Source organism: Anolis carolinensis, chromosome 4 (genome assembly GCF_035594765.1).
Source record: "Anolis carolinensis isolate JA03-04 chromosome 4, rAnoCar3.1.pri, whole genome shotgun sequence".
In the NCBI taxonomy this organism is placed as follows: domain Eukaryota; kingdom Metazoa; phylum Chordata; class Lepidosauria; order Squamata; family Dactyloidae; genus Anolis; species Anolis carolinensis.
This window is the reverse complement of record NC_085844.1, coordinates 117,834,738-117,860,642: the sequence shown is the minus strand read 5'-3', so window position 1 is coordinate 117,860,642 and position 25,905 is coordinate 117,834,738. Positions and strand designations below refer to the sequence as shown.

Here is a 25,905-nt window from a genome sequence, read left to right as displayed (position 1 = left end):
TAAATGTTTTGATACGGCCGATGGGCTAATCAATAAAACGTGAAGCTTAATTAGGCTAATCAATAAAACGTGAAGCCCCATAGAGATCCTTGGATAACAGAGTAAGAGCATATTTTCCAGTAGGGATAGAAATTTTTGCAACAAATAATTATAATAGAAGTTCAAAATTGATTGTATTGAGAGAACCATTTATAACCTTTCACTTGGGTAATTCTTTGGTTATCCTGTCTGTAATAATGTAAATTACATTCCAGTAATATACCTGTAAATTAAATTGTAGCTGTTCTCATAGACATAGGTGGAGAATTGATGATGGATAGAGTTTCCCAAAGATTATTCTCACAAGGTCCATATACCCTTCTGGACCTGGTGCTCCAAATATGATATTAATATGATATTAATAACTTGTGACACTCTCATACTGGTCATTCAGGTAAAATTGCATGTTGGTGAATGGTTTCTCAGTGTAACAATTTCTTCACACATAAATTGCTACCCCATGAAGGCTTCGTCCCAACATGGAACTTCAGTGGAGTTGCAAAAGTATTGTAAGACAACATTTGCTTTATATGTAAGATCTTTTACTATGATTTTCCTGTTGGAATTATGGTTGGCAGTCATTATTCTCGAAAAGGAGTTCTCCTCCAGATTACATCATCATCAATAGCAAAGAAGAATACTGAAACTCCCAGTGGATGTAATAGAATGGAATTCATTGAAGTTTATGTTGCAAGACTCCCTCCTGAGCACACAGAAGACTGGGTGACTTGGACTGCACTCTGGCACCATGACATGCAGAGCCAACCTTAAGAAATGGGGCTACAAAGTGGAGTCCACAACATGCGGGTGTGGGGAAGAGCAAACCACAGACCACCTACTACAATGCAGTCTGAGCACAATGGAGGACCTTCTTATAGCAACACCAGAGGCACTCCAAGTGGCCAGCTACTGGTCAAAGGACATTTACTATAATGCCAAGTTTTAAAAACTTTGTTTGTGTTCTCAAATACATTACAACTTGTACCCTCGGTTCGCTTCTGATACGATAAAAAAATTGAAGTCTCTTACTAAAATCAGTTCTAAGAAAGGGGCAATTCTCTCTTCTCATATATCCCTTGTTGTGTAAATTCTCCCTGAGAAGAGAAGAGGCACTGACACTCCTGTCACTCATGCTCACTTCTGCTCACATAGTACCAGATTCTTCTTGAAGTTACTACAATGTTTATTAAAAGACACATATGGCCATCTTTTCTTTTATCTTTAATAAGTATTGCTGTCTGAGCCTGACCTTTGTTAAATGTTGCATAAACTATTTAAAGAATCAGTGAAATATTAGAAACAATTATTATAGTGAAGATAGAGCTATTTGTTTTCTTTTTGCGAAAAGGTATCATTTATAAGGGATTGATTGCATTCATCTGTTTCTGGATAAATCCATAAGTTTACTCTAACATGGCAAGAATGAATAATAGAGAAAAAATTGTGTCGTGGGAGTCAAGTAAGACATTGTAGAGGTAGAAAATCCAATTGCGTTGCTTTACGGTCATTTGTCTTGTCCCCATTCCCTGACAAATGATAGCTTGGATCAAAAGACTTTAAGAGGCTTTCCTGCTTTAAAGTAATGAGAACAACAGAAACGTTCAAACTACAGACAGTTCATAACTATGCTTTTCTTTCTCTGACATGGCTACCCGCCAACGATTTCTTTGTATAAAAGCAGCTTTGTATAATAAGTTATATAAATTGGCTTTGCATAGCTTCTTGATTGTCACCAGCCTTAGAATAATAAAACTGTAAAGACTTCTCTGTGAAGGCTACCATATCAATGGCAGATGAATACTAGAGACTGACTTTGTAATTCAGATATATTTATTTAAGAAACCCCTGCTTTGTAGCAAAGTTAGAAGGGTGCCCTGGATTGGCATCACTTCTAAATACAAGCAGCAAGCCGTGGACCACAGAAAGTATCTTTTTGGTCAAAGATACATTGTCCCTCAACTTCTTCCCTACTCTGGGATTTGTCTTGGTAAGCATTATGGTGATGAAGATCGTTTGTGATGTCTTTTCCATTCTGATTATATTGGGACCATTGCAAGCATTCCTGATCTGCAGTACAACCTATATATCCAAACTGGACTTTTAAGTCTTAATATGGTATACAATTATCTTTATGACCTTGTGAAATGATCAGAGTTGCTGAGAGTGGATCCTTCCCTCTGCCCTGAGTATGACTTCTGAAAAGGCAATATGTGATAGCTCTCTTTGTTGCCAGACCGGATCAAGACTGCTTGGTACCTGTGAGACTGATCTATATTTAAAGCCTGTTTCAAGTCTCAAGCCTGACTAGAGGAGACTCTCACCCAAGAGTTTCAGACTTTCATAATATTACATATCTAGCAGGAGTCTAGAATTGTCATAATACTTCACTCACAATAGATGATTCCCTGCAGCATTTGACATGAATAGTACAACCCCTGTATCCATGGGATATATGTTCTGAGACAGCCAGTAGATACCTGAAACCATGGATAATGATTAACCCTATATTTTGACTACACTTGGGCCAGAAGCTTATCACAGGATTGGTCTGGAGTACCTAAAAAGGCTCACAAATATTGGGGGAGGGGGTGGCCCTGATTCAGTTACTTTATATTGTCTAATATGCACAGTTCACACTGATAACATGAATATTCTTTAATGTGTTTCTGAAGCATACAAGTGGAAACCTCAGCAGCCATTGCCTATTAGACAATGTAGTCTTTATTAGCAAGTGGGATAAAACAGTTGTTACTCATATCCATTTGTTATAATTATCATAGGGATTCATTTTTAAATAGCAAAAATATTTTACATTATGAAATTATAAAGCATCCATTCTGACTTGTCATCATTTCAGTTTGGAATGTCATCTGGGCTCAGAGGCGGAAGAATTAGGCTCCAACTTTCTAATAATAACTTTCTGATCATAACTTTGAACTCATATTTTGCTAAGAGTGTTTAATACTATCTCTGAGTGCTTTATTTTTATAATTTCCTTTAGATGTATTTGGCCTCTAAAGAAGTAAGCCTTGATATCAGTTAAATGAGTTCAACTAAGTCTGTTGGACTTATACCAACAAATGCTTAGAAGTGAAGATTGGGCTCATAAAAGGTTCTAATTGTATTTGAAATGTAAAGGAAATTTATGAAACTACATTTTATAACATAAAATCTCTGCTCTGTTTTTCTCTATTTTTGTTAAGAATAGGGTTTTTGTGTTGTTGATTCAAAAAGCAGAGGTAGCAATGGAACAAATTTCAGCCAGTTTCCAATCTCCCTTTTTTGGGCAAAGTCTTGGAATGTGTGGTGACCTTGCAACTCCAGGTGTTCTTGTAGGAAACTGATTATCTGGATCCGGCGCAGTCTGGCTTTAAGATGGGTCATGGAACTGAAACAGCCTTGGTCGCCTTAGTGGATGATCTGTCTAGGGAACTTGACAGGGGGGAATGTGTCCCTGAACCTCTGAGCAGCCTTCAGTACTGTAGGCCATGATATCCCTCTGGGATGCCTCACGGGGATGGGTCTTGGAGATATTCTGTTATAGTGGCTCTAGTCCTTCCTGGAGGGTTGCTCTCAGAAGGTGTTGCTGAGGGACATCTGCTCGGCCCCACAGCCCTTGTCCTGTGGAGTCCCGCAGGGCTCAGTATTATCCCCCATGTTGTATAACATCTACATGAAACAGCTGGGGGAGGTCATCTGGAGTTTTGGAGTTTGATGTCACCTGTATGCAGATAATGTCTAACTCTATCACTCTTTCCCACCTGCTGCTAAGGAGGCTGTTCAAGTCCTGAACTGGTGCTTGACAGCTGTGATGGCCTGGATGTGGATGAACAAATTGAAGTTGAATCCAGACAAGACAGAGGTACTCCTGGTCAGTTGTAAGGCCGAACAGGGTATAGGGTTACAGCCTGTGCTGGATGGGGTTACACTTCCCTGCAAACACAGGTTTGGAGCTTTGGAGTTCTACTGGATTCATCTCTGAGCCTGGAATCCCAAGTTTTGGTGGTGGCCAGGGGAACTTTTGCACAGTTAAAATTTGTGCACCAGTTGCGGCCGTACCTTGGGAAGCAAGACTTGGCCACGGTAGTCTACACTCTTGTTACATCCCAAATAGATTGCCGCAACTCGCTCTACATGGAGTTGCCTTTGAAGAGTGTTCAGAAGCTTTAAGTGGTAGACAGATTCCTTACTGGAGCGGCGTACAGAGAGCCCACAATCCCCCTGTTATGTCAGCTCCACTGGCTGCCAATCTGCTACCAAGCACAATTCAAAGTGCTGGGTTTAGCCTATAAAGCCCTAAATGGTTCTGGCACAACCTACTTGTCTGAATGTATCTCCCTCTATGAACCATCTCGGAGGTTAAGATCTTTTGGGGAGGCCCTAGTCTTTATCCTGCCTGCTTCGCAAGTGTGGCTGATGGGGATGAGAATCAGGGCCTTTTCAGTGGTGGCTCCTCAGCTCTGGAACTCCCAATGAAATTAGATCAGCATCCTCTCTCCTGGCCTTTAGAAAAAACATGAAGACATGGCTATGGGACCAAGCCTTTGAGCAATAAAGTAATGCAGTATAAGAACTGAATAGGAAATACATGCAATTGATAACTGGAATGGCTTCGGACGTGATTTTGTTTTATGTGGTTTTAATGTTAATATTAAGATGTTTTAATTCTGATTTAATTATCCAAATGTTTGTTTATGTTTTATGTTAATATGATTTTAATGTTTTAAATTTATAGTTATATGTAATTGTTGTGGATATCATGCTTTGGTTTTGTATGTATGTTGGCATTGAATCTTGCCATTTTTTGATGTACACCGCTTTGAGTCCCCCATGGGTGAGAAAAGCAGTATATAAATGCAGTAAATAAATAAAGCAATAAATATGTTAGCTATAAAACAAAATATTCATTAATTCAACCAAAAAATGTAAAATGTGTATACATTCTTGAAAACTCCAGAGCTTTTCATCAGTTATCATTTTAAATACCTTAATGGGTGTATCACTGAGCTATTGTAGAAATCAACCAATATGAATATATTTTATAAACCCAAGCTCTTTACAGGCATTACAATGATTGTTAATTCCCATGGTTAGTATCTAGATGGAGAAGGAAAGGCTATCCATCTTCTTTATATAACTAGCAGTTCTTCAGTAGCATATGGAACTGGAAGCTGGAAGTCACTTTCCAAAACAGTTTTAACATTCCCTTAATCATTGAAGAATTGAAGTTTTCTTGATTGAGCCTAGTAGGTCAAGGCACCAAAGCTCACTAAAATTCACATGATGATTACAGATCTAATTACTCATACAATGTACAGGTGCTGAAAGCTATTAGCTTCACATGCAAAGTTCTTACATTTGTAAATCCAAGGTTGTATATTTTTACTTTCTTAGTGCAGGAGATGGGTGGGTGGGGTGCGTTCCTGAAAAACATGCCTGCTTTTGCAGTGCAAATTTTTCCAAAATGTCAAGAATGATCATGGGAGGCTTAAAAGCAGGTGTGAAGGATTTTCTAGTAGGTTATAAAGAAAGTCCTACGTAAGTTGAAAAGTATCTGTAGTTTTGGAAACCCAGTTCCTAGGTTGTGATCACAGCAATTAGTAGAATGCAACTACTGAGTTTGTTTGTTCCTTTCCCTTTTTTCGAGAGAGGGGGGAATCTAGTGCCTTTTGGAAACAAACTCAATTATGTGTGGCAAAATTTTATTTTATAACATTTATACCACTACATGAGAAATCAATGATTAACTATGTGGTATTCTAAACGTGAAGTCCTGTTGCATTTTGTGTGCAAACTACAAATTTTTTTTGGAACATCATCATATTGATAAAATAAATTTCTTGTTGTTTGTCTAGGTATTCAAGAAGACAGATTTTGGATTCTAACTAGATCCATCCACATGATTAAGGGTGCATTTGTATTGTAGAATTAATGTAGTTTGGCATCGCTTTAGCTGCCATGGCTCAATGCTATGGGATTTGTGGGATCTGTAGTTTGGAGAGGCACCAGCACACTTTGGCAGATTGCATAGCATTGAGCCTTGACAATTGAAGTGGTGTCAAACTGCATTAATCCTATATTGTAATATTGAAGTAGAGATATGTTGCTAGCCCCTTTTCATTTATGCATATATATTTACAAAGATAAAGCCTTAAAATACTCTGTGTGCTAGACTTTTTCCTGTTGGTTTCCACGTTGGGTATTAGCAGCAAGGCTGGAACAGTAGTGTAGACCCAATGCTTCCCTTTAATTACACAATCTAAATGAGGCTGAAGCAGTTTGCTTTTACCTGAGCCTACTGGAAAGGGCAAGATTCTTCCTCCTTCTCTCCAGCTGCTGAGTTTATTGAGTATAAATTACTTTTACATTTTAAACTCAGTTTGTAGCAACTGCAGAAAGTAGAAAAGAAAAGGGGGAAATGGGAAGAGAGAAAGAAACTGAGAAATTTAAAAGCAGCAGAAAAACGACACAAAAGATAATTAATTGGGGCTGTTGGAAGACATGCTGAAATTGAAAAAAGGCACTCTGAAGAACCAGAGGTCTACGTAGATCAAAATATTTTGATTTCCAAAATGAGGACTGAACCTAAGTTGATCTGGCTACATGAAATTAGTTTAACCCAAGAATCACTGCTCACCAGCATGTTCTTTAAGTTCAGGATTTGCAAACCTGTTTATAATTGAGTTGTCGAAGGCTTTCATGGCTGGAATCACTGGGTTGTTGTGCATTTTCTGGGCTGTATGGCCATGTTCCAGAAGCATTCTCTCCTGACATTTTGCCCACATCTATGGCAGGCATCCACAGAGGTTGTGAGATATATTGGAAAAACTAAGCAAGGGAGGTTTATATATCTGTAGAAGGTCCAGAGTGGGAGAAAGAACTCTTGTCTGTTGAAGGCCAGTGTGAATGTTTGGAATAATCACCTTGATTAGCATTAATGTCCTTGAAAGCTTCATTCCTATCTGGGGGAATCCTTTGTTCTGAGGTGTTAGCTGCCCCTGGTGGATTCATGTCTGTAATTCCTCTGTTTTCAGAGTGTTGTTCTTTATTTACTATTCTGATTTTAGAGTTTTTTTATACGGGTAAATAAAGACCATTTATGCTAATCAAGGTGGTTAATCACAACATTCACACTGGCCTCCAACAGACAAGAGTTCTTTCTCCCACCCTGGACCTTCCACAGATATATAAACCTCCCTAGCTTAGTTTTCCCATATACCTCACAACCTCTGAGGATGCCTGCTATAGATGTGGGTGAACCGTCAGGAGAGAATGCTTCTGGAACATGACCATATAGCCCGGAAAATGCACAACAACCCGCTGTCTATAACTGTTCACATTTTCAGGATCCATGTTAGCTTTTTTACCACCTTTTCAAATGTGTAGTCCTTAAAACTATATTTTTTGTTGGATTCTGACTTTCTCAGCAAGTGATTAATCATTATGGTATGAGCTTCAACTGACTGAGTAGCAAAGAGTGTCTTATTCTTATTCTGTTGGGAGTCCTAGAGTTCTTTCAAACTGTAGGAAGGGAGATTCCACCTGAACATTAGGAAGAACTTCCTAACTGTGAGAGCTGTTCAGCAGTGGAACTCTCTACTCCGAAGTGTGGTAGAAGCTCCTTTGGAGGCTTTTTAACAGAGGCTGGATGGTCATCTGTTGGAGGTGCTTTGAATGCAATGTTCCTGCTTCTTGGCAGGGGTTGGACTGGATGGCCCAGGAGATCTCTTCCATCTCAATTATTCTATTATTCTATGTATTGCTCCGCAGATAATAATTTATAGAGAGCCATGATTTTAGTTTTATGATTAAATGTTTGCACCTGCAAATGTAGTATTCTTTATATCCCTTCCATTGAGAAAGGCTTTTTTAATTTACTGTTTGCAATGTCATCTTGTTTCTTATTCTGTTATCAGAAACGTATATTTGAGTTTATTTTTCTTGGCTTTGTACCTAAACTGAACATTGAAACTTCAAATTAGGGGTGCTTAGAATTTCAAAGAAAGATCTTTGATGATAAAATATAGCTAATGTGACATATATGCTGGCACTTCGTAGCTTGCCAAAGTGATAAATGATGTCCGAGTGTAGGTGATTGATACAAGGAGGAAAATCTGAAAGAAATTATCATTAGCAGTATTTCTTAAGATCAGCTACGAGACAGTTACCAGACAGTTTCAAATCCTCATATCTTATCTTTCTCTTTGTTTTAGGGGCTAATTTTGTTACTCGAAAAATTAGCCGTTCTGTTGCTAAGATCCACCTTGGGCAACTGGAATGTTTCAGTTTGGGCAACCTGGATGCCAAGAGAGACTGGGGTCATGCTAAGGATTATGTTGAGGTATGCCTTTGGTAATATATATGCTATAGAACAATTTTGCTTTTCTTGTAGTATCTTCAGAGAAAATGTATGACTTGCACAGTTTTTTCTCCAAAACCTAGGATTTCACTTAATTGTCTATTAATTATGAATTAACATATGATGCATTCTCATGTATAACCTGAGGATTTGTGGGAGAGGGAACTTCAGGTTTACATTTCTTTCTATATTACTTTGGGAAGAGAGTGAAAACTAAATCATCTCATACACACCTTCTTTAGTAATAATGTTTTATGCCATTTTATGTGGAATATTGGGATCAGATAATTTGAATGGGGAGCAGGTTTTAAAGATTTTTCTGTGACTTGGGCCCCATCTACTCTGACCATTTAATGCTGTTACAAACCAGTATCGAATGAATGATTATTATGATTGAGGCCCAGATGGTGATAACACAAACCACATAGCACTGTTGAGTATTAAGAGCTTTCTTTTATGGTAAGTGTAGGCAGGGCTCTACAGTGTTAAGCAAAAACAATGTCCAAGTTAATTATGGAAGAGCACTTTAATTTTCATTTGAATACTATTATAGATTTTGATGCTGCTTTAAGTTCAAATAGCACATAAAATATCACTATTAATTATCAAGCGTGTACACATTTTACGTTTTTGTGTTGAAAGCATACTTTTTCAGGAACAATGTTTCTTGAACTTGAGAATCTCATTAGGATTCCTTTCTGTGTGTTTGCCTTGAGACAGTTGCCGACTTGTATAGTTGTTTCTTTCATTATTTTGGGCATTCTATGGACAGAATGCTGGTGCAGTATGTATGGTAATGGCAGGAGGAAAAAAATGTCCTAGCACAAATAAAGCATTAGAGAAATACGTCCGAATCAGCAGATTGTGGTTGTAATTTTGTTAGTTAATTTCAATTAGAATAGACTCATTCAGTCAATTGATGAATGATAAGGGATCACATATTCAAAGTGATTCAATGAGCCTTCTCTAATTATTAAGATCAGTGGGATTCAGGGCACTATCAGTCTTACCTTTCTACTGCTATGAGTTGTAGAAAAAGTGCAACTTCTGGTGTGGTGTACCAATATGATTCAGGCATGCATTCTCTCCACACACTCTATATGGATTGATAAACATGGTAAAAAGAGGTGAGAAAGCGTTTCACTCACCTGCTGCCCACAAAGGAAGGTGACTGCTATTCATGTGCTCATGGATATTGGAAAAAACCTATTTCTTTCAAATCACTTCAGCTTTCTTCTATGGAAGAATGAAAGGAAATTATTTGTATATATCATTATTTTTTAAAAAAAAAATCTTTAAAAAGAGATAATGTGACATTTTAAAAATCAACTGATGCCTGACATGATTACTTCATTGAAAACACAGACAATACAGAGTAAGTAAATGCTACGTAATAAACTATTGCAAGGAAATAAGGCTGGATTTAAGGATGAAATTCTCCATTGATTCTGACTATGTTTTACAGAGTGCAGTCTTTTCTTTAGTACAGAATTGGTAATCTTTTCGATGTAAAATGCTATAATTTTGTCTCAGTTCCACCTGGCATGACTTCCTATACTAGTTATTATTATTATTTTGTATTGCTGTATCAAAAATAAAAATGCATTTTATTTACCAATATTCATTAGTTCCCAGATGTTCTGGCCACCAAATTGTATGTATTCAGCCAGGGTGTCTGTTAAGTGATGTAGGTAGTTTTCCAGATCTTTCATACAATTGTCCTGAAATTGTTCTTAAGTATTCTCATCTTTAATATCCCATCTTGAATATTCTTATCTTGAATATCTTCCCATAGATTAACTCTTTTGTGTAATGGACTCCTTGTTAATTATTGGAGTCCCTGGATACATATAAAAGCAATTGAGGTAAAATGGAAATAAACAACAGCTCCAAATTTTAATGGACTGGCTTTTAGTTTACTCGCCCACTTGAATTTTATATGTACGTAATACAGCACCATACATATTGGCTGAAGTTGAATGAGTCCCAAATGCAACATATGCATAAACATAAACACACACATATGTACTATGTATTATATGCATATAGGACTTTCAGTAGGGAATTCTTTTTCAACCAAACAATACATAATGCTACATAATAAAGAGTTCATTTGAGCGGACAGTTGCATAGTAATATGTTACTTGTATTTATGCGTGTATTTGTTTGCATACTTTTGAAATTTTATTTTAAAAAATTTGGTTGGAAAATCATGTTTGATGTTCAGATAATGTGCTAGTGCATAGATCAGCAAATTGTGAGCCGTGTGCCAATCTAAGACACCTTCATTTCAACCTTGTGGATATCCAAGTACCCCTTTATGTTCCTGAATACTGTTGCTGCTTTGCCTAATTTCCTTCTATGCTGGACTGACCTTGATCAAAAGAAAAGTATGTCCTTTCTCACCCAGCATGGTAGATCTGCTAATGGTTTGCTCTCTTGCTGCCCTAATGGATCATTTTCATTCTCTGCTAGATATCTTCTTACAGAGACTAAGAATTTTAAAAAGCTAAATTGATTGGGTTGAATGGAAAGAAAATGAGGATGGGGAGCTTTGTATGTGGATATGTAAAAGAGATAAGAATAGAGTGAAAAACAGAAATGAAAGGCTATTTGAAGACATCTTGTTTTATTTATGTAACAGAGAAATTGGACGGGAGGAAGGGGCAGCAGGCGAAAGGAAGAGAAAATGTTACAGGAATGAAGGGGGAAAAAAAAGAAGGGTTCATCCCCATTCCCTTTGATGATACCATCAAAGTAAAGTGAATTTCAGCCATATTCCTTGGAAGGAATGGGTCTTTCCCAAATATATCTCCACCCTTTCCTAGTAAGCAAAAATTTAAAAAATATAAATGACCAAACTTTTTTATTGAAGCCTGTGTAATAAATGTATTTCTTAGATATAATTTAATGATAGCAATGATTAAAAACCCAAATTTTTGCTATTACTAATTGGGTGCCAGCAAGTGTATATAGCATGACTGTATGTAAGTCTGTTCAGATTAAGTTTTGGATGGCAGTCAATACCACTGTGTGGGGATGGGGGAATATGTAGTATATCAGCCGTGTGGATATATGGATCTTCTGTGTCTTGTTTTGTTCTCTGAAGATAATTCATTCCTTTTTCATTTGCTACAATATACCATCTGGTAGATGTGTTCTAATTCTAGTCCAACATCAAGCACTTAACAGTTAGTGATTCATTTCCTATATAACGTAAAAAAAATCCAAGACATGTTACAAATATCCTCACATGCTCCCAAGAGAACCCTATTTCAAAATAATATAGATTCCCACAAATATTCAACTTGGAACAATGAGAACGTACTTATCAACCCATTGCCAATGTTATATTTCTCAACAATTAAATACCAATAATACTAAAATCATGAATAGATAAATCTGAGGACATGTTCATTTCCAAAGTTTTAATAAAATTGTTTACAAATACGTGGCCTTATTAAAATCTTGATGTTCAGAACGCTTACTTTTGTTCCCATAATATTTGAATTTCCGAGAATCAACATTTGTTATTTTGCCATCATACTTTTTTAAACATACATGCAAGAACAATTTGGCTATGTAAGCAATGAGCATCTTAGATATCTGCACTAATCTTTTCATGCTTGATGGCATGTTTGATATAGCCATTTCTTTTTGTAGCATTTCTTCACAATTTTCAAATATGTTGAGAAATCGTTGATTTTGCCTGAAATCATTCAGCTGTTAGCTGTGTGGTGGTGATTGACAATCACCATTTTATTACCGATCTTGTTGCTTCCATCTTTGTAGGAAAGCATACTAATTTTCCCTTGGGCAATTTGTGACCTCTCAGAGATCATAATCAGTTGTTTCTAGTTTCTCTTTTTTATTAGTAGTAAATGTTTTTGGAAGATCTGACTAGTTTATTTTATTCTTATATGCAACACAATGCCCAGTTCATTCCTGTTCATTAAAATCCACAATACAATTCTTGCCTCTAGGTTTATTATAAAGTGTGAAAGTGCTATATGGGGAAAAAACTAAGTTCATATCCTCCTCCTTTCTTGTTCCAATGTAACCATAAGATTGGTAGCCAATTCCTCTAGAATCACAATTTATATGTTAATGTTTTTGTAACTTCTTGTTCTTTTTATCTATGTTTATAATACAACTTTTTGAAATATTTTTAAAATATTTAAAAGAATTTAGCACCAAAATATCATGATACTGTATATTGAAAACACTGACTACAAAAATGGCTTGGATAATCCAGTACCTTGGATAAGTGAGTCTTGGATAAATTAGACTCTACTGTAGATACAAAAATCAAACATTTACGGATAAGAAATCATAATGAATTTTATTTTAAAACAATTATTTGGTATTCATATAATTTTATTGTTTATTAAAGATGAAAGCAGAGAATTAAATCTTGGCTGAATAATATGATATTGCAGGACATAGAGATCTTCGACTTTTGCATACCATGGTGGCATGTTTGCTTTGCAGCCTCAAGTGGGAGAATACACTCTGTTGGCTTTTCTTTTTTCTCCTGAATTGGAGGACCACAATGGGGTTGTTTTAGGAGTCAGTACCTCCAATTTGAAAGATCCCAAATTACAAGGTGGACCATGTGCCTCCAATGGACCCATACCCTCCCTCTTGTTCCCATCAGTGTCTTTTCACATACAATGCATGCAATCCATTTCAGTTCATTTCCTTTCCTCACCCCCCCCCCCCAACCTCACCCCATCCTGAGATAGGTGGCATTAGCTTTTCTGTTTCTGCACAAATTGCAGACAAATTCATTTTGAACTTTTAACTTCAGATAACTGACGTTTTTGATTTCAGTTGAATATGGCTTATGAACCCAGCATAGCTTATTAGAATCAAAATTTGAAGGAACGTATTTTTGAAACTGAAATGATAGCAATAAAGCAAAATTAGTATTTGTAACTCCTACTCCTATTAATGAATTTCCCATCTTAATTAAATGTTTCCTTTTCTTGTAAGGCAAGATCATTCTGCTCATGTATGGTTATGCATCACTGAAAAAAGTTTCCAAGTCAAAACTACACGTACATCTTTTGCAAAATAAATACCATAGGTCACATCTTTTAACTGAAAATGCTGATTTATTGTTTCAGTAATTTTTTAAGTGTTCATAAGGATATGGTGCTTTCGTACTTTGAAAACCCAGAAATACATAGGTGTTCATCTCTGAACCACTGAACGCTCAGAATTCCACATTTCTCACAGGAAAAGGGGGGGCAAAAAGCTGTGAAATGCACTGATTGGTAGGACTAACATCCCCTGCAGATGTGGTAAGCTAAATACGTATTGAGCTTTCTTAAGTCTCTTCCCATCAGTTTTGGTGCAATAAGAAGAAGGCTTGGCAGGTGTACTCCAGTCTCAAGCCCGATAGGCTTGAGATGTCAGAACCAGTTTTAGGAGCCTCATGTGATACTGTCCTAAGTGATGTGTCAATTTGTTCCAAGTTGTTCTAAGCACATTCATTAATTTGCTTTTGCATATTATGTCACATGAACTAGTATTACTCATCCGAACATTAGGTCCATATTAATTATTGTGATGGATAACTAAATCTTAGATGTCCAAAGTTCTCTAGTATAAGTCTTTGAAGGCATCATCCAGTCAGTGCTGCACCATTCATATAAAACATTTAGATAACAGGAAGCTTGAGTCCTTTGGACTTTCACAGCCATTGAAGAAATGTCACTTCAAGAACAAATTAAAGCTGTAGATCAAAACTAAGTCTGCAGAATGCAGGATGCATAGAGGTGACAGGCATGAAAACAAGAAGGGAAGTTGCCAATAGATGCAGGAAGGCAGAGAACCGGCTAAGATTTAGGTGGAGTACCATATATAGGCCAGCAACTTCTAGGAAACAAGAACTCTTCTATGAAATTGAATTAAATTTCTCCCTCTCCTGCCCGATGAGATGTCGTTTTATCAGTCATGCTTCATATTCATATAATTATAGCTACATATGTGACTTTTGGCTTCATGCCACCTGGGAAGAAGGGACAGTTCTTTCATGTGAAGGAATGAAAAAGAGTTTCAGGGCAGAAGTTCACTTTTTTCCATCAGAACATAAAGAAAAATTATGCATTGCTCGATGGGGCCACTCTTGTATGCAGGGTATGTGTGAATGATTGGCAATAAGAGAGGAAAGGAAGAAGAATGTAGGCTATAGTTACTTCAGACATGAATGGGTTCTGTATTTGAAAGCGCATAATTGAGGCAAGAAAGTGGTTTTAATGATAATATGTAGGAGCTCTGTCTAATACAAATCATATGGCATTCATTTACAAAGCGCTACAGTTGTGTCTACAAGTAAGTGTTGCTAATAGTCTCCTTTGCTTCAAGAAAATTATACTCATGTGTTTCATAGCTACTGTACCATGTTGCCTTTCTGCAACAGCTCTCCCAAATGTGAATAATGGAATTTAAAACAAAACCAAGCATCTCTTTGTTTATGCAGATCCGTTTCAGTGTCTTTGCATTTTTAAAATTATTGGCCTATTTGTGGGGTGATGCGGGAAGTTATAAAGCAAAAACAAAAACGCTTTCCTCAGTAAAACCATCTGGTTTCGTTTCCTGTCCCTCAGTAACTGTATGTGTATTATTATCAAGACTATTCCCATGGTTTTCTAAGTGGTCTCATTACACTGGTGGTCTTAGAAATTGGTAGGAATAGTTGGATTTCTTTTAAGTATAAAATTACCCAATTGAAAAATTAAAAATTATTGCCGTTTTGCAAGCTAACAAATTTTAAAATGTAAGAATATGAACTATTTTAAAAATATGTGAGGAAATAAATGTGATTTATCAAGGGTTGTTTTGTTACTTATACTGTCTTAAAGAATTTTCTGGTTCAGCATTGTACAAGTTTTTTTTGTGTTTGATTCACATAAGTGAAATAATAGTTTATTTAAAACTTAATTCACAGTTTTCATTTCTGCTTGTTTTGTCTTGTTTCTTAATTGAACACCCAAGCCATCCAGTATGTGTAGCCGAGATGTTGGGTGAACACGATCCTCTTCTCTACTGTGTTTTCTTTCATTTATAAGTAATCAATTAAACATTATGCACAATTTTCTCCTACAATTTAGAGGTCTGATCCAATTAATGAGAGAAGCATATATCCATGATTTTAAGCAGACCTGTTTGGATGTATCAAGTGATGGATTAGGACCAGTGGGCATAAATTCTGCACATCCAAATGTGCATCTCAATATTTGTCAAAGTATGGTTATCGTCTTCCCGCACTTCGTTTCTTTCACCCGTATTTTTCCTATTTTAATCATGTATAAATATCCTTTGTGGTTAAAGTGCTTACCTTTTCTAGAAATTCACTGAGTTCTGTAAATATTTGCTACATATTTTAGCAGGGTAAATGTTAGTGTGTGGATCCCTTCAATTACGCTGTTAGTTTTTTCTATATTATTGTGAAGTACAAATTCACTCAGTAAACTAGTAGCTAAGCCTCTCAGTTGTGTGTGAAGCAACTGTGATTCTTCTTCAGTGTCAGAGAACATTCCACAAATCTACAGGGTATACTTAATATGCCACTTCTAGTTTTAGAACAAATACTTGAATTTTCAGCTATAGGTGTTTTGGGATGTGGCTTGACCTAACAAATAATGTTAATGATCCAACAATAGAGCAGCTGAACTTTCCAACTGGTCTTCTTTGGCAGGTTTTCAACTTAGCTCAGGGGACTAACAGTTCTGGTTACTAGGATAAGTATGTGGAGAAATGTTATTGCTACCAAGCAATATCACTCTTAGTCTTTCTAAAAAGGTAAGCTTTCCTCTGCCCTTGTATCCCGTAGTATAAATAATAATAGATAAGTATCACACACAAATTATGCATTCCAAACATATCCCACTGCCAGTATGCTAAACCTAGTACAGTTTATGCATTCCCATTACTTCTCCCTGACCACTCCTTGCTGTTCTTGTGTTTCTATTTAGAGGTAGAAGCAAAGTGGGAGTGTTTCCATACATTCTTCAAGTATTTTTGTTCTCCAGGAATTTTGGAAGTAGATTTTGAGTTGCATGTGTGTTTCTAAACCTTTGGCAGTGTAATAAAATTATTTCATGTCTCTTGCTTTCATTTTTTTTAAAAAAAACAACAGTTTATGCCTAGGCACATAAAAGCAAGCAATAAACAGTAAAAAGGTACATCTGTGTTTCAATGACAATTAAAGATCTAGAACAGATATCACAGGTACACACTGGCAGGCACAATATACTCATATCAATTCAAACACTTAAAATCTAGTTAAACTCTTCTTTCCAGTACAAGCTTTAATGCCTCTGCATGAATGCAATGTTGGGTTGGATAGCATGACATTCTCTAGTTAGTTGCTTATGTAATAATTTGAATTAGTATTAAACCAGTACAATATAGCGCAGCATATCTGACATATTCACTTGTTGATAAACTCCTCCATGTTTACAGGTTGAGGACCTGTTTGTGTGTGTAATAAATCTTCTGTACAACAAGACAGGGTTCCAACCCACCTGAAGGAGGCTACAGTAAGACCTCTGGGAAAAAAACTTAACTAAATCTTACTATACTGGTGACTTTTTAACTCCGGGGGCTCCTAAATGAAGCAGATTGTCTCAGTCTAGTTTCAGACCTGGTTATGGGACAGAATTTTTTTTGGTCACTTTGATGGAAGGCTTACGTTGGAACTGCATAGGGGGAATATGTGACTTTTAGTTCTGCTGGATCTCTTGATGACAATTGACAGTGGTATCCTTCTGAGTCACCTCTCTGGGATGTCACTTGGACTCCACTGTTTTCTGAAAGGGCTTACTCAGAAGGTGGTGATGGGGAATTCTTATTTGACTCCCCAACCATTGACATGCACATATAATAATTATCACATCTTGTTATCTCACATGTTTTTGAGCACTAGTCATACTCTTGTCCTATGGTGCTTGACTATTGATTGGGATTACTGTCTATGTTTTAAGTTATTTTAACTTTTGTAAAATGTACTGTTATACTGTGATTTTATTGTGTAACTGTTTTTATTGATGTAATACTGTTTTGGGCTTGTCCCAGTGTAAGCTGCCCCGAGTCCTTTGAGAGATGGAGCGGGGTATAAATAACATCATCATCATCATCATCATCATCATCATCATTATAGCTGAGCAATAAACATGTACTCTTAAGACTATAGTAGAAAAGAACAATGATATCTGACACTTTATCCATGTTGCTACCTAAGGCTCAGGAGCTGCTAAGGGATTAAGTACAAACCTGGCAACTTCCACATCTTTGATAACTGCATGGACTGCAAATACCTGTAAAGAGTAAAAGGTGAAGAATACTATATATAGTTGAAATTAAAGAGATAGGTTTTCTCAATTAAAAGTATGAATTTCAAAGAACCAGGAGAAAGTACTTCAAGGTACAAGAAATTATTTCTTGTCCCCACATTTTGAATCCAGTGGTAGTGTGTTTAAAAAAAAAAAAAAAAAAGAATAGAAAAAAAGAAAAAGAGAGGAAGCAGATCATTACCATATAATTTATTGTTCTTTTAAATTTGCTAATTTTAAAAGAGTTCAATTGGCAGCCAGATAGTGAGTATAGATTACTTTATTTAAGCTTGCTCTACAGATCCAGATGGCGGATTTTAAACATTCACCTGCCTTGGAGCCATTCTATCACTACATATACATTCCAACAGCACTAGAATTTCAGGAAGCTGAAACTCTGCAAGCTTTCAAATGTTTTGAAGAAATGTTTGTGCTTACTGCACTACTGTACTGTGCACACAACTGCTATTCTGTTTAGATGTGATGTTAATTTGTGGACAGATATAATACGAGTATATCTGTATGCTACACATTCCTGATAGAACTAAACATAATGATCTGCTGGGGATAGCGATACGAATCCAATCCAACACAGAGTGCTTTCTGAAGTGGAGCAGCAATGATTACTCAACAAAGTCAATATGTATGCTATCCTAGGATAGCACAGGAGCTAGAATATTATACCCTATCTCATCCTCCATGTTTTGTTCTGAAAGACTCCCTTTCTTCCTTCTACTACAGGTTAAGCATTCCTTATCCAGAATTCCAAAATTGTCCACAAAAGTATTTGAGATCATGACATCTTTGCTCTCTGACAGTTCAATGTACACATACTTTGTCTCACATAAAAAGTATTGAAAATACCATATATAGAATGTCATCTGGTTATGTCTATAAGGTCAATATAGAATATAAATCAATGTTGTATTTAAACTTAGGTTCCACCCCCAAAATATCTCATTATGTATATGCAAATATTCCAGAATTCAGCAAAATCCAAAATATGCACCACTTCTGATCCCAACCATTGGTATATGGGATACTTACCCGCTAGGGCTAAACATCATATTTATGCTGATCCTTCAGTAATGTAGAGCGTTTACATACATTTACATACAGTGCAGAATAAGAAAATTGTGCATAAGTTAACATGAGTGCCATCTAGTGCTGCCTTTACATTACTTCTGAGACTTAATTTTAAGATTTTCCCGAAATAGTGTAGTTAGTTTGCTTTTGTTTTGCTAGACAGTAAACAGCTAGGAATTGTGGTTGTCCATATGTTTTAGTAGAAGACATATTAATGATTTTTAAATGCTATATGGTATTTGTGGTATCAGTCCCTCTTTGTTCTCCATCTGCACACCACACATATTCCTGTGTTGACCTCTAGCACAGGAATAGAAACCATATTGCCCTCCAGATGTTACTGGATTTCAGTTCGTAGCATTTCCCATCATTGACCATTTTGGCTAGGGTTTGAAATCCAACAAGATCTGGAAGACCACATGATGATTATTATTGTTTCTGTGGTAGCAAGAAAACAACAGAAGGTTGTTATACAAAAACAACAACTCCACTTTATGGTGGCGTAGGCTTTCATCAAACAGTCCATTACACAAGATGGCCTCAGCTTTCTAGGGATGTGGCTTGAGCTGGGAAGCAATGTGCATATCAATGCATGGGGATGTAAGTTGTAATTCTTTGAAAGGCTAATGATAAAAAGACAGATCTTCACAATTACAGATAACAAAGTCTTCCTGGAAGGCTGGTCTCAGAAGATGGTCTGAAGGTCTTTTTTCTGTTACCTTATTTAGTCCCAAAAGGTTTTCTCACACCTACCATTCCTTTCAACATCTGCAAGGCTAAGCAGATGTGTTCTCAGTATCCATATTTCACATTTGCTAATCCCAGGGAAACTATCAAACTCTCAAGCCAATGTGTGAATGTGATTTTATGGTGAAAGACCACAAAGAAACTGAAATTTTGTCCTCACTGGAAAAACGCTTACCTTTAGATGATGGTTTACAATGTGGCTTGTGGTTACAATCACATAAAGGAGAAAGCGCACAATGGTTGCTGTTCTTAAAAAAATGCAAATGGTGGAAATAGCTATCATATAGCTATTTCTATTTCTGTCATGCTTTCCAAGGTAACGAACAAATAAAAACAATGAAAACAGTACAGAGAGAAAAACATATTGGAACTCATTAAAGTGTCCTTTAAAACTTTTAGAACCAATCTGAGGAGTTTTGTAATTGGAGTGCTGCCACATAGAAGGCCCTGTTATGTAATTCATGAGGTGTTGGAACGCCCAATCGGGCCTCCCTTGAGCAACTCAAACATCAGACAGACTCCTTTGAGAGGCGGCAGCCTTTGAAATATCCTGCTCTCAACCTCTTTTACCAACGGAGGCTGGCACACCATTTTTACAGGTTGCCTGTGCATTTCCAAGCTCAATTTAAAGTGTTGCTTTTGACTTTGGTTTGTGTCTGGCTTGCTTCACTCACCAGTTTTCTGCACTGTTTAGTCAGCAACAGAGACTGTTCTCCCTTGTCTGCATTTGGGATGTTGGTTGAGGAGTTTGAGGGAGAGGGTACTTTCTGAGGTTGTCTCCAAAAGTGTTATCCCTTGAGATCCATTATGTCTTACCATGTCAGGCCTTTCAAAGAGCCCTGAAGACTCATTTATTTTCTCTATCATATTCTTCAGTTTTATTTGGGTGATTCAAGGTTGTTAAATGTTTTGTTTTGTTTTTTGCTGTTTTCTGGTTGGGATCTTTGTTCTGTTGCTAACATTGGCTTTTCTTTGTTAATTATTTGTAATGTTTCAGAGCTTTTTGTGTGGAACAGCTTGAAAAGGCTTCATACTTGATAAAAAATATCCTATGATGTTAAGAATATTTTACATTTAGAAAAATCACACAAAAATATTAAAATATATTGTAGGCGTCTTTTTAATAAATGGATTCTGTATACATATTGGTTTGAATGTTTAATACCTGATAGTTACTTTTTAAGGTGACCACTTCAGTTTTTCTTACACTCTAGACTTGGCACATTGCTTATTTGCTTAATCATCAAAAGAGATTTTGATTGGGATGAAGGAAGACCTTATTTAGGAAGACACCCATCTAGCTTAGATTGGCAGACAATAGAACATCCTCTATAACAAAAGCACCTCATTGGGAAAAGCATCAAATCTCCCTTTCTGCATTTTGCTGAATACAGATGATAGCCACAATTAACTCAAATGAGTGACTAGGGATGTATTGTTTTCTTAAAGATAAGACACGGATTTCCTTCGTTGGCACTTCTGGCAAATAGCTTGAACTTTGCTAAATGCATGCAGCATTGTTTTAATACCATTGTCTTGCGATCTTTCACTGATTCATGCTCTTAGGTTTATTGGAGGGTATTTTTTTACTGCACATTGTTGTTTATTGCAGTTGTCTGAACTGTTCATCATTTGTGCCACAGACATTTGGAGGTCCTTTCTATGCCTCATGTGCTCTACAGCCAACAGTGCTTTTTCTGTTCCATGCTTGCCCTTCTCCCCAAAGCTGAAATAAATCAAAGTTGGTTGAGACTCAGTCGCAATAAATCAAGACCTGTCCAAAACTGGAGCCTGCCCAGTCAAAATGTCATAGCTTGGCTTTCACTGAGGATTAATTAAAGGGCTGATATAAAGCCCAGATGTGCTTCAGGAGAGTAGCAAAAAGCTTGGTGGTGGCCGTACTAAAAAGCAATGCTTCCCGTGAATCTGCCCACCCAAGTATATGGAGGAGGATAAGATTGAGAGGGAGGAAAGGTGGGAGAAAAGCGAATAAAGTACGTTCTCAGATTTTTGCAACAGCTAGCTAGTTGGAAAACAAGACAAACTCTATGTTGCAATTTTCTAGTGGGGAAAGTAGAATGCGAGTATGTCTGTGTGTAAGTAGAACTGAAACAGAAACAGCAGCAGAAGCAAACATAATTGTTAAGAGCTACATTAATCAATGGGGAGGAGAAAGCTGACATAACGAATAAACTCCTGCACTTCTGTGGCACTCTCCCCCTGATCTTGGCAGTTTGTACTTGATGTCTGTTTTGCATTATATTCCTAAACTTCATTGAGATTAAAATAATTCAGCTAAGATATCTGGGAATCATAATGGAATTGCCTGTTATGGCATATTTATTTACGTATTGCTTTTCAGGACATGCATCCAAAAATTTTATTTTTAGATTACAAATAACTTTCCCCATAACATTAAGATCAGATCTAAGTCCTTGTAATAAATAAACAAACAAAATACCTTCTATAAAATATGCTCATAGAGAGCATAGGCTTTTGTACTTGGTAGGTTTATTAAAAAATTAAAAACCTCAAATTGAAAATGTAATTGAACAAATATTTTATTCTTTTAGTGATATGTTGCTCTTAAAATTTGATATGTCCATTGCAAGTGAAATTCTTAAATTACCTAATATTTCTTCTGAGACCATACTCAGATCTCCTATTCAGGACTTTTGTGTTTCTAACAAAGTAATATAGTTTAACAGAAAATGTTCTAGAGATACTTAATATAGAACGATAATAGTGTAATATAGCCTTTTAATGCCAGCAGTATTTGCCATAGACACTTTGTGGAGTAGTGGTGAAATATGGTATCCCAAAGGCTCCCACATGTTGATAACCTTAGTTTGATCAAGTATACCAGTGAAGCGAGAGGTTTTATCTGACATTAGAGATGATGATGGCTAGTCTTTATAGCTTGATATGATATTAGTGTTGTTCTGCTCTCACACTACTATAATACATTGTCCATACAGGTGGTCTTAAACCTCTGTGTAGAAATGAGAAGATAGCTGTCATGAGGCTTTGACACTGTTCTTACATACCTTCAAATCAATTCAGATTTACAGGGCCCCTTCCTAGATCTTTCTTGGCAGTTTTATTCAGGGAAGACTTGACATTGCTCTCTTCTAAGGCTAAGAGAGTATGCCTTGCCCAAGGGCTTCCTTGTCTGAGTAGTCATTTGATCCCTGGTCTCCTAGACTTGTTTGTGCTGTTATTTAGTTGGTAGAAACTGCTGACTCTTCCTCTCACTTGGGAATGATTTATTGCAATCAAATCCCTATTTTGTGATTAATCAATACAAGGGATTAATTGTACTGTTGCTACATCTCTGCATATTTGACACAAATCATTCCCACCCACTGGAGTATTTTGACTTATTAGCCATTGTTCTTTTCCTGCATGGCAGAGGGTTAGATTGGATGGCCCCTGCGGTGTCCAAATCTATGATTCCAAAACCTAACTATGATTCTATAATTGTAAAACCAACAAATAAAAGTTGTGAACCTGAGAGAAAATGTTAGGAAACAGAGTGCTTACTTCTCTTTTGAATGATCATAAATTAAAATAGTGTTAGAAAGCAACGAAGAAAAGACTAGATTGTCTATTATTCTATAGCATTTGATATAAGCAGTTGTAACTAATCTATAACTAATCTCCTTGAACCCTGTTTTCTTAAGAAACAGAATCCTTCACCTACCACATGTACACCCTACTTGAAGCTTTGAGATATCAGGCATTACGCTTATGCTTTTTTATACTTTTAAAATTTTAATTGTGTTTTATGATGATTTGTTTAATTGTGTTTCAATTTTTCAGTATCAGGTTTTACCTTATATTGTTTTAGCCTTTTGTAGGTTACTTTGGATGCCATGCTGGGACAAAGTGTAAAATAAAACAATTGCATAAGCAACTAACCAAATAAATAAATGAAAGTAAAAATCTTATAGACTATAATTGGTTGGTGGTATAACATTGGTAAAGTGATTATTCTGTTTTCGCCATCATAGCAACACATTTTACTTCCAATGAGCATAATATGCAAGTAGTTCTTGAGTTATAAACGTCCAACTTATAAATGACTCATAGTTAAAAGTGAGGGTGAGGCAGCATAAAGTGAGAGAAATCTACTCCTAGAAGGAAAATTCACTCCTGATAGAATAATCATAGCAAAAAGGTGTCTCCACTGAGGCTTTATCACCAAGCCTTGTTTCCACAACAAGCATTTTTTTCAAAATCCAGTTATCATAAGGACAGAAAGTGCAGTGAAATCTTCTGAACAGGGGCACAGACATCAAAAGAAACACCACAGGGTGCTACCCCTTCCCTATGAGATCCAAAGCTCGCACTCTCTCTCTCACTATCTCTCTCTCTATATATATATATGGCTGGAATAACACTTAAAATGTACTTGTCCCAATATAATACAAATTCAAATAAACAACAAACCCACAGAACCTATCTTGTTCGTAACTTGGGGACTGCCTGTATTGGTATGGTTTTTCACATCACTGTATCAGTCTCCATTTGGCATTTTCAAAAATTGTCACATGCTCTGTATAAATCTAGAATTTGCAGAATCTTCAGTTATTTGTTTGGTGTACTAGCAGTGCACCATTTTAAGCCTACTATCTTAGTAACTATAAAGTGATACCATCCTGGTACATATCTGTAAAAAGTTATACATTTAGTTTTAACTGAGAATATTTTTGCACGTGGAAAGAAAATTAAATTCTTCATGTGTGTAGAAAAAACAGTTAAAATTGGATAATTAGCTGCTGTACATGCTCAAAACCTTTTTCTTTGTGTTATTTTTCTTTTCTCCTGGGTGGTCTGGTTCTTTATAATACTTCCTATGCCCCATTCTGCTTTTCTCTTTCCCTCTTTCCTCTGTTGGAGGCCCTCCCTTCCCAGACACCATACTTCCTGATCAAGACAACTGACTATAGTTCCCAAGGGCACCAGGCAGAAATAATGTGTTTTTTAATTAAAATAGCAAAACAAAAGACAAATAATGTAAGTAAATTTGATGAGGTCTTCTAAATGAAAATGAGCTATTTATCCAAGCTTTCATTAGGTGGCCGCATGGAATCTGTTCTTATTAGTGGACAAGGATATAGGCCAGCTTCATGGACTGAATTTGCTTCTTGTAAGGGGAGAATTGACTCTAATCTTCTTATACATTTTGTTTTTCATGTGCGTTGGCCACTTGAATTAATTGCTAGTATCCTAAAGATAAGAGATTCCCTTCTGATCTTGGAAGTGAAACTGGATCAATTCTGGTTAGTACTTGAGTGTGAGGCTGCCAACCAATTTCAGAGGAAGGAACTGTCAAAACCATCTCTTGAGTATGTCTTGCCTAAGACAAACCTATAAAGCACATAGGGTCTCCATAGCTTGACAGGTGACTTGAAGTTGTACACATAGACAAATGCATAATCCAGTGACACTTAAAAGTGGTGGTCCCTGATTGAATGCCAGTCCCTGAACTATTTGCTGCCAGACCCTGCTGAATTCCCTGGAAAGAATGATTCAAACAGTTGTAGCTAATGGATATCGAAATGATTCAGTCCATAGCCCACTGCAGGAAAATAACTGCCAGTCTTCCACATCAGATGGCTTGAGAAGTGTAGTTGATGACCATTCTTAGGACATGATGCTGAAGATGATGACAACAACGAAGATAATGATGCTTTATGGTCAAGATGGAAGAGTAGATGATGGTAGAAATGATGTATATATATATAGTTTTGTCTCATATATATATTCATTTGACAAAGATATTAAAAATATTGTCATTCCAAAACAATATACAGGGTGTTCGAAAAAGAACACTCTAGTTTTAAGTATAAACACATTAAAAATAGAAAAATACTCCTGTATTTAAAATATTTGACACTTCTGCTATTTAATCTGAATTACTAATTCTCAAAGCCTTGATTAATATCTTCTAATAATAATAATAATTTTATTTCTTACCCACCTCTCCTTGTGGCTCAAGGTGGGCTACAGAATAATTAAAATACACAAGCATTGTAAAAATACCACAAGTACATATATTAAAATGTATTTATATAAAATACATATTGAAATACACAAAACAGAAAACAGAAAGGACACACATTTAAAATTCATGCTTAAAGACTGTCTTCATGTGCCTGCTGGAAGAAATAGGTATTTCAATGGTTTTAATTCTGACAGCCCATTTAGCTGTCAGAGTTTTTCTGGTGGGTCATTCCATAGTTGTAGGGCATCCGATGAAAAGGTCCTCTGCATGATGGTCGCCAGTTGGGTTCTGGCTGGTTGGAGTTACTGCCCCACAGAGGACCT

The 25,905-nt window shown here is 36.4% G+C and overlaps 1 protein-coding gene across 2 annotated transcripts in view; it reads left to right on the top strand.

Annotated features, from left to right (window-relative positions):
* gmds (GDP-mannose 4,6-dehydratase) overlaps window positions 1-25,905 on the top strand; it is a 330,217-nt gene that overhangs the window by 82,668 nt on the left and 221,644 nt on the right. For both annotated transcript variants that reach the window (XM_062977684.1, XM_062977683.1), the window contains exon 7: window positions 8,253-8,380. In XM_062977684.1, the coding sequence (XP_062833754.1) occupies window positions 8,253-8,380 (128 nt within the window). The remainder of the gene's footprint in view (window positions 1-8,252; window positions 8,381-25,905) is intronic.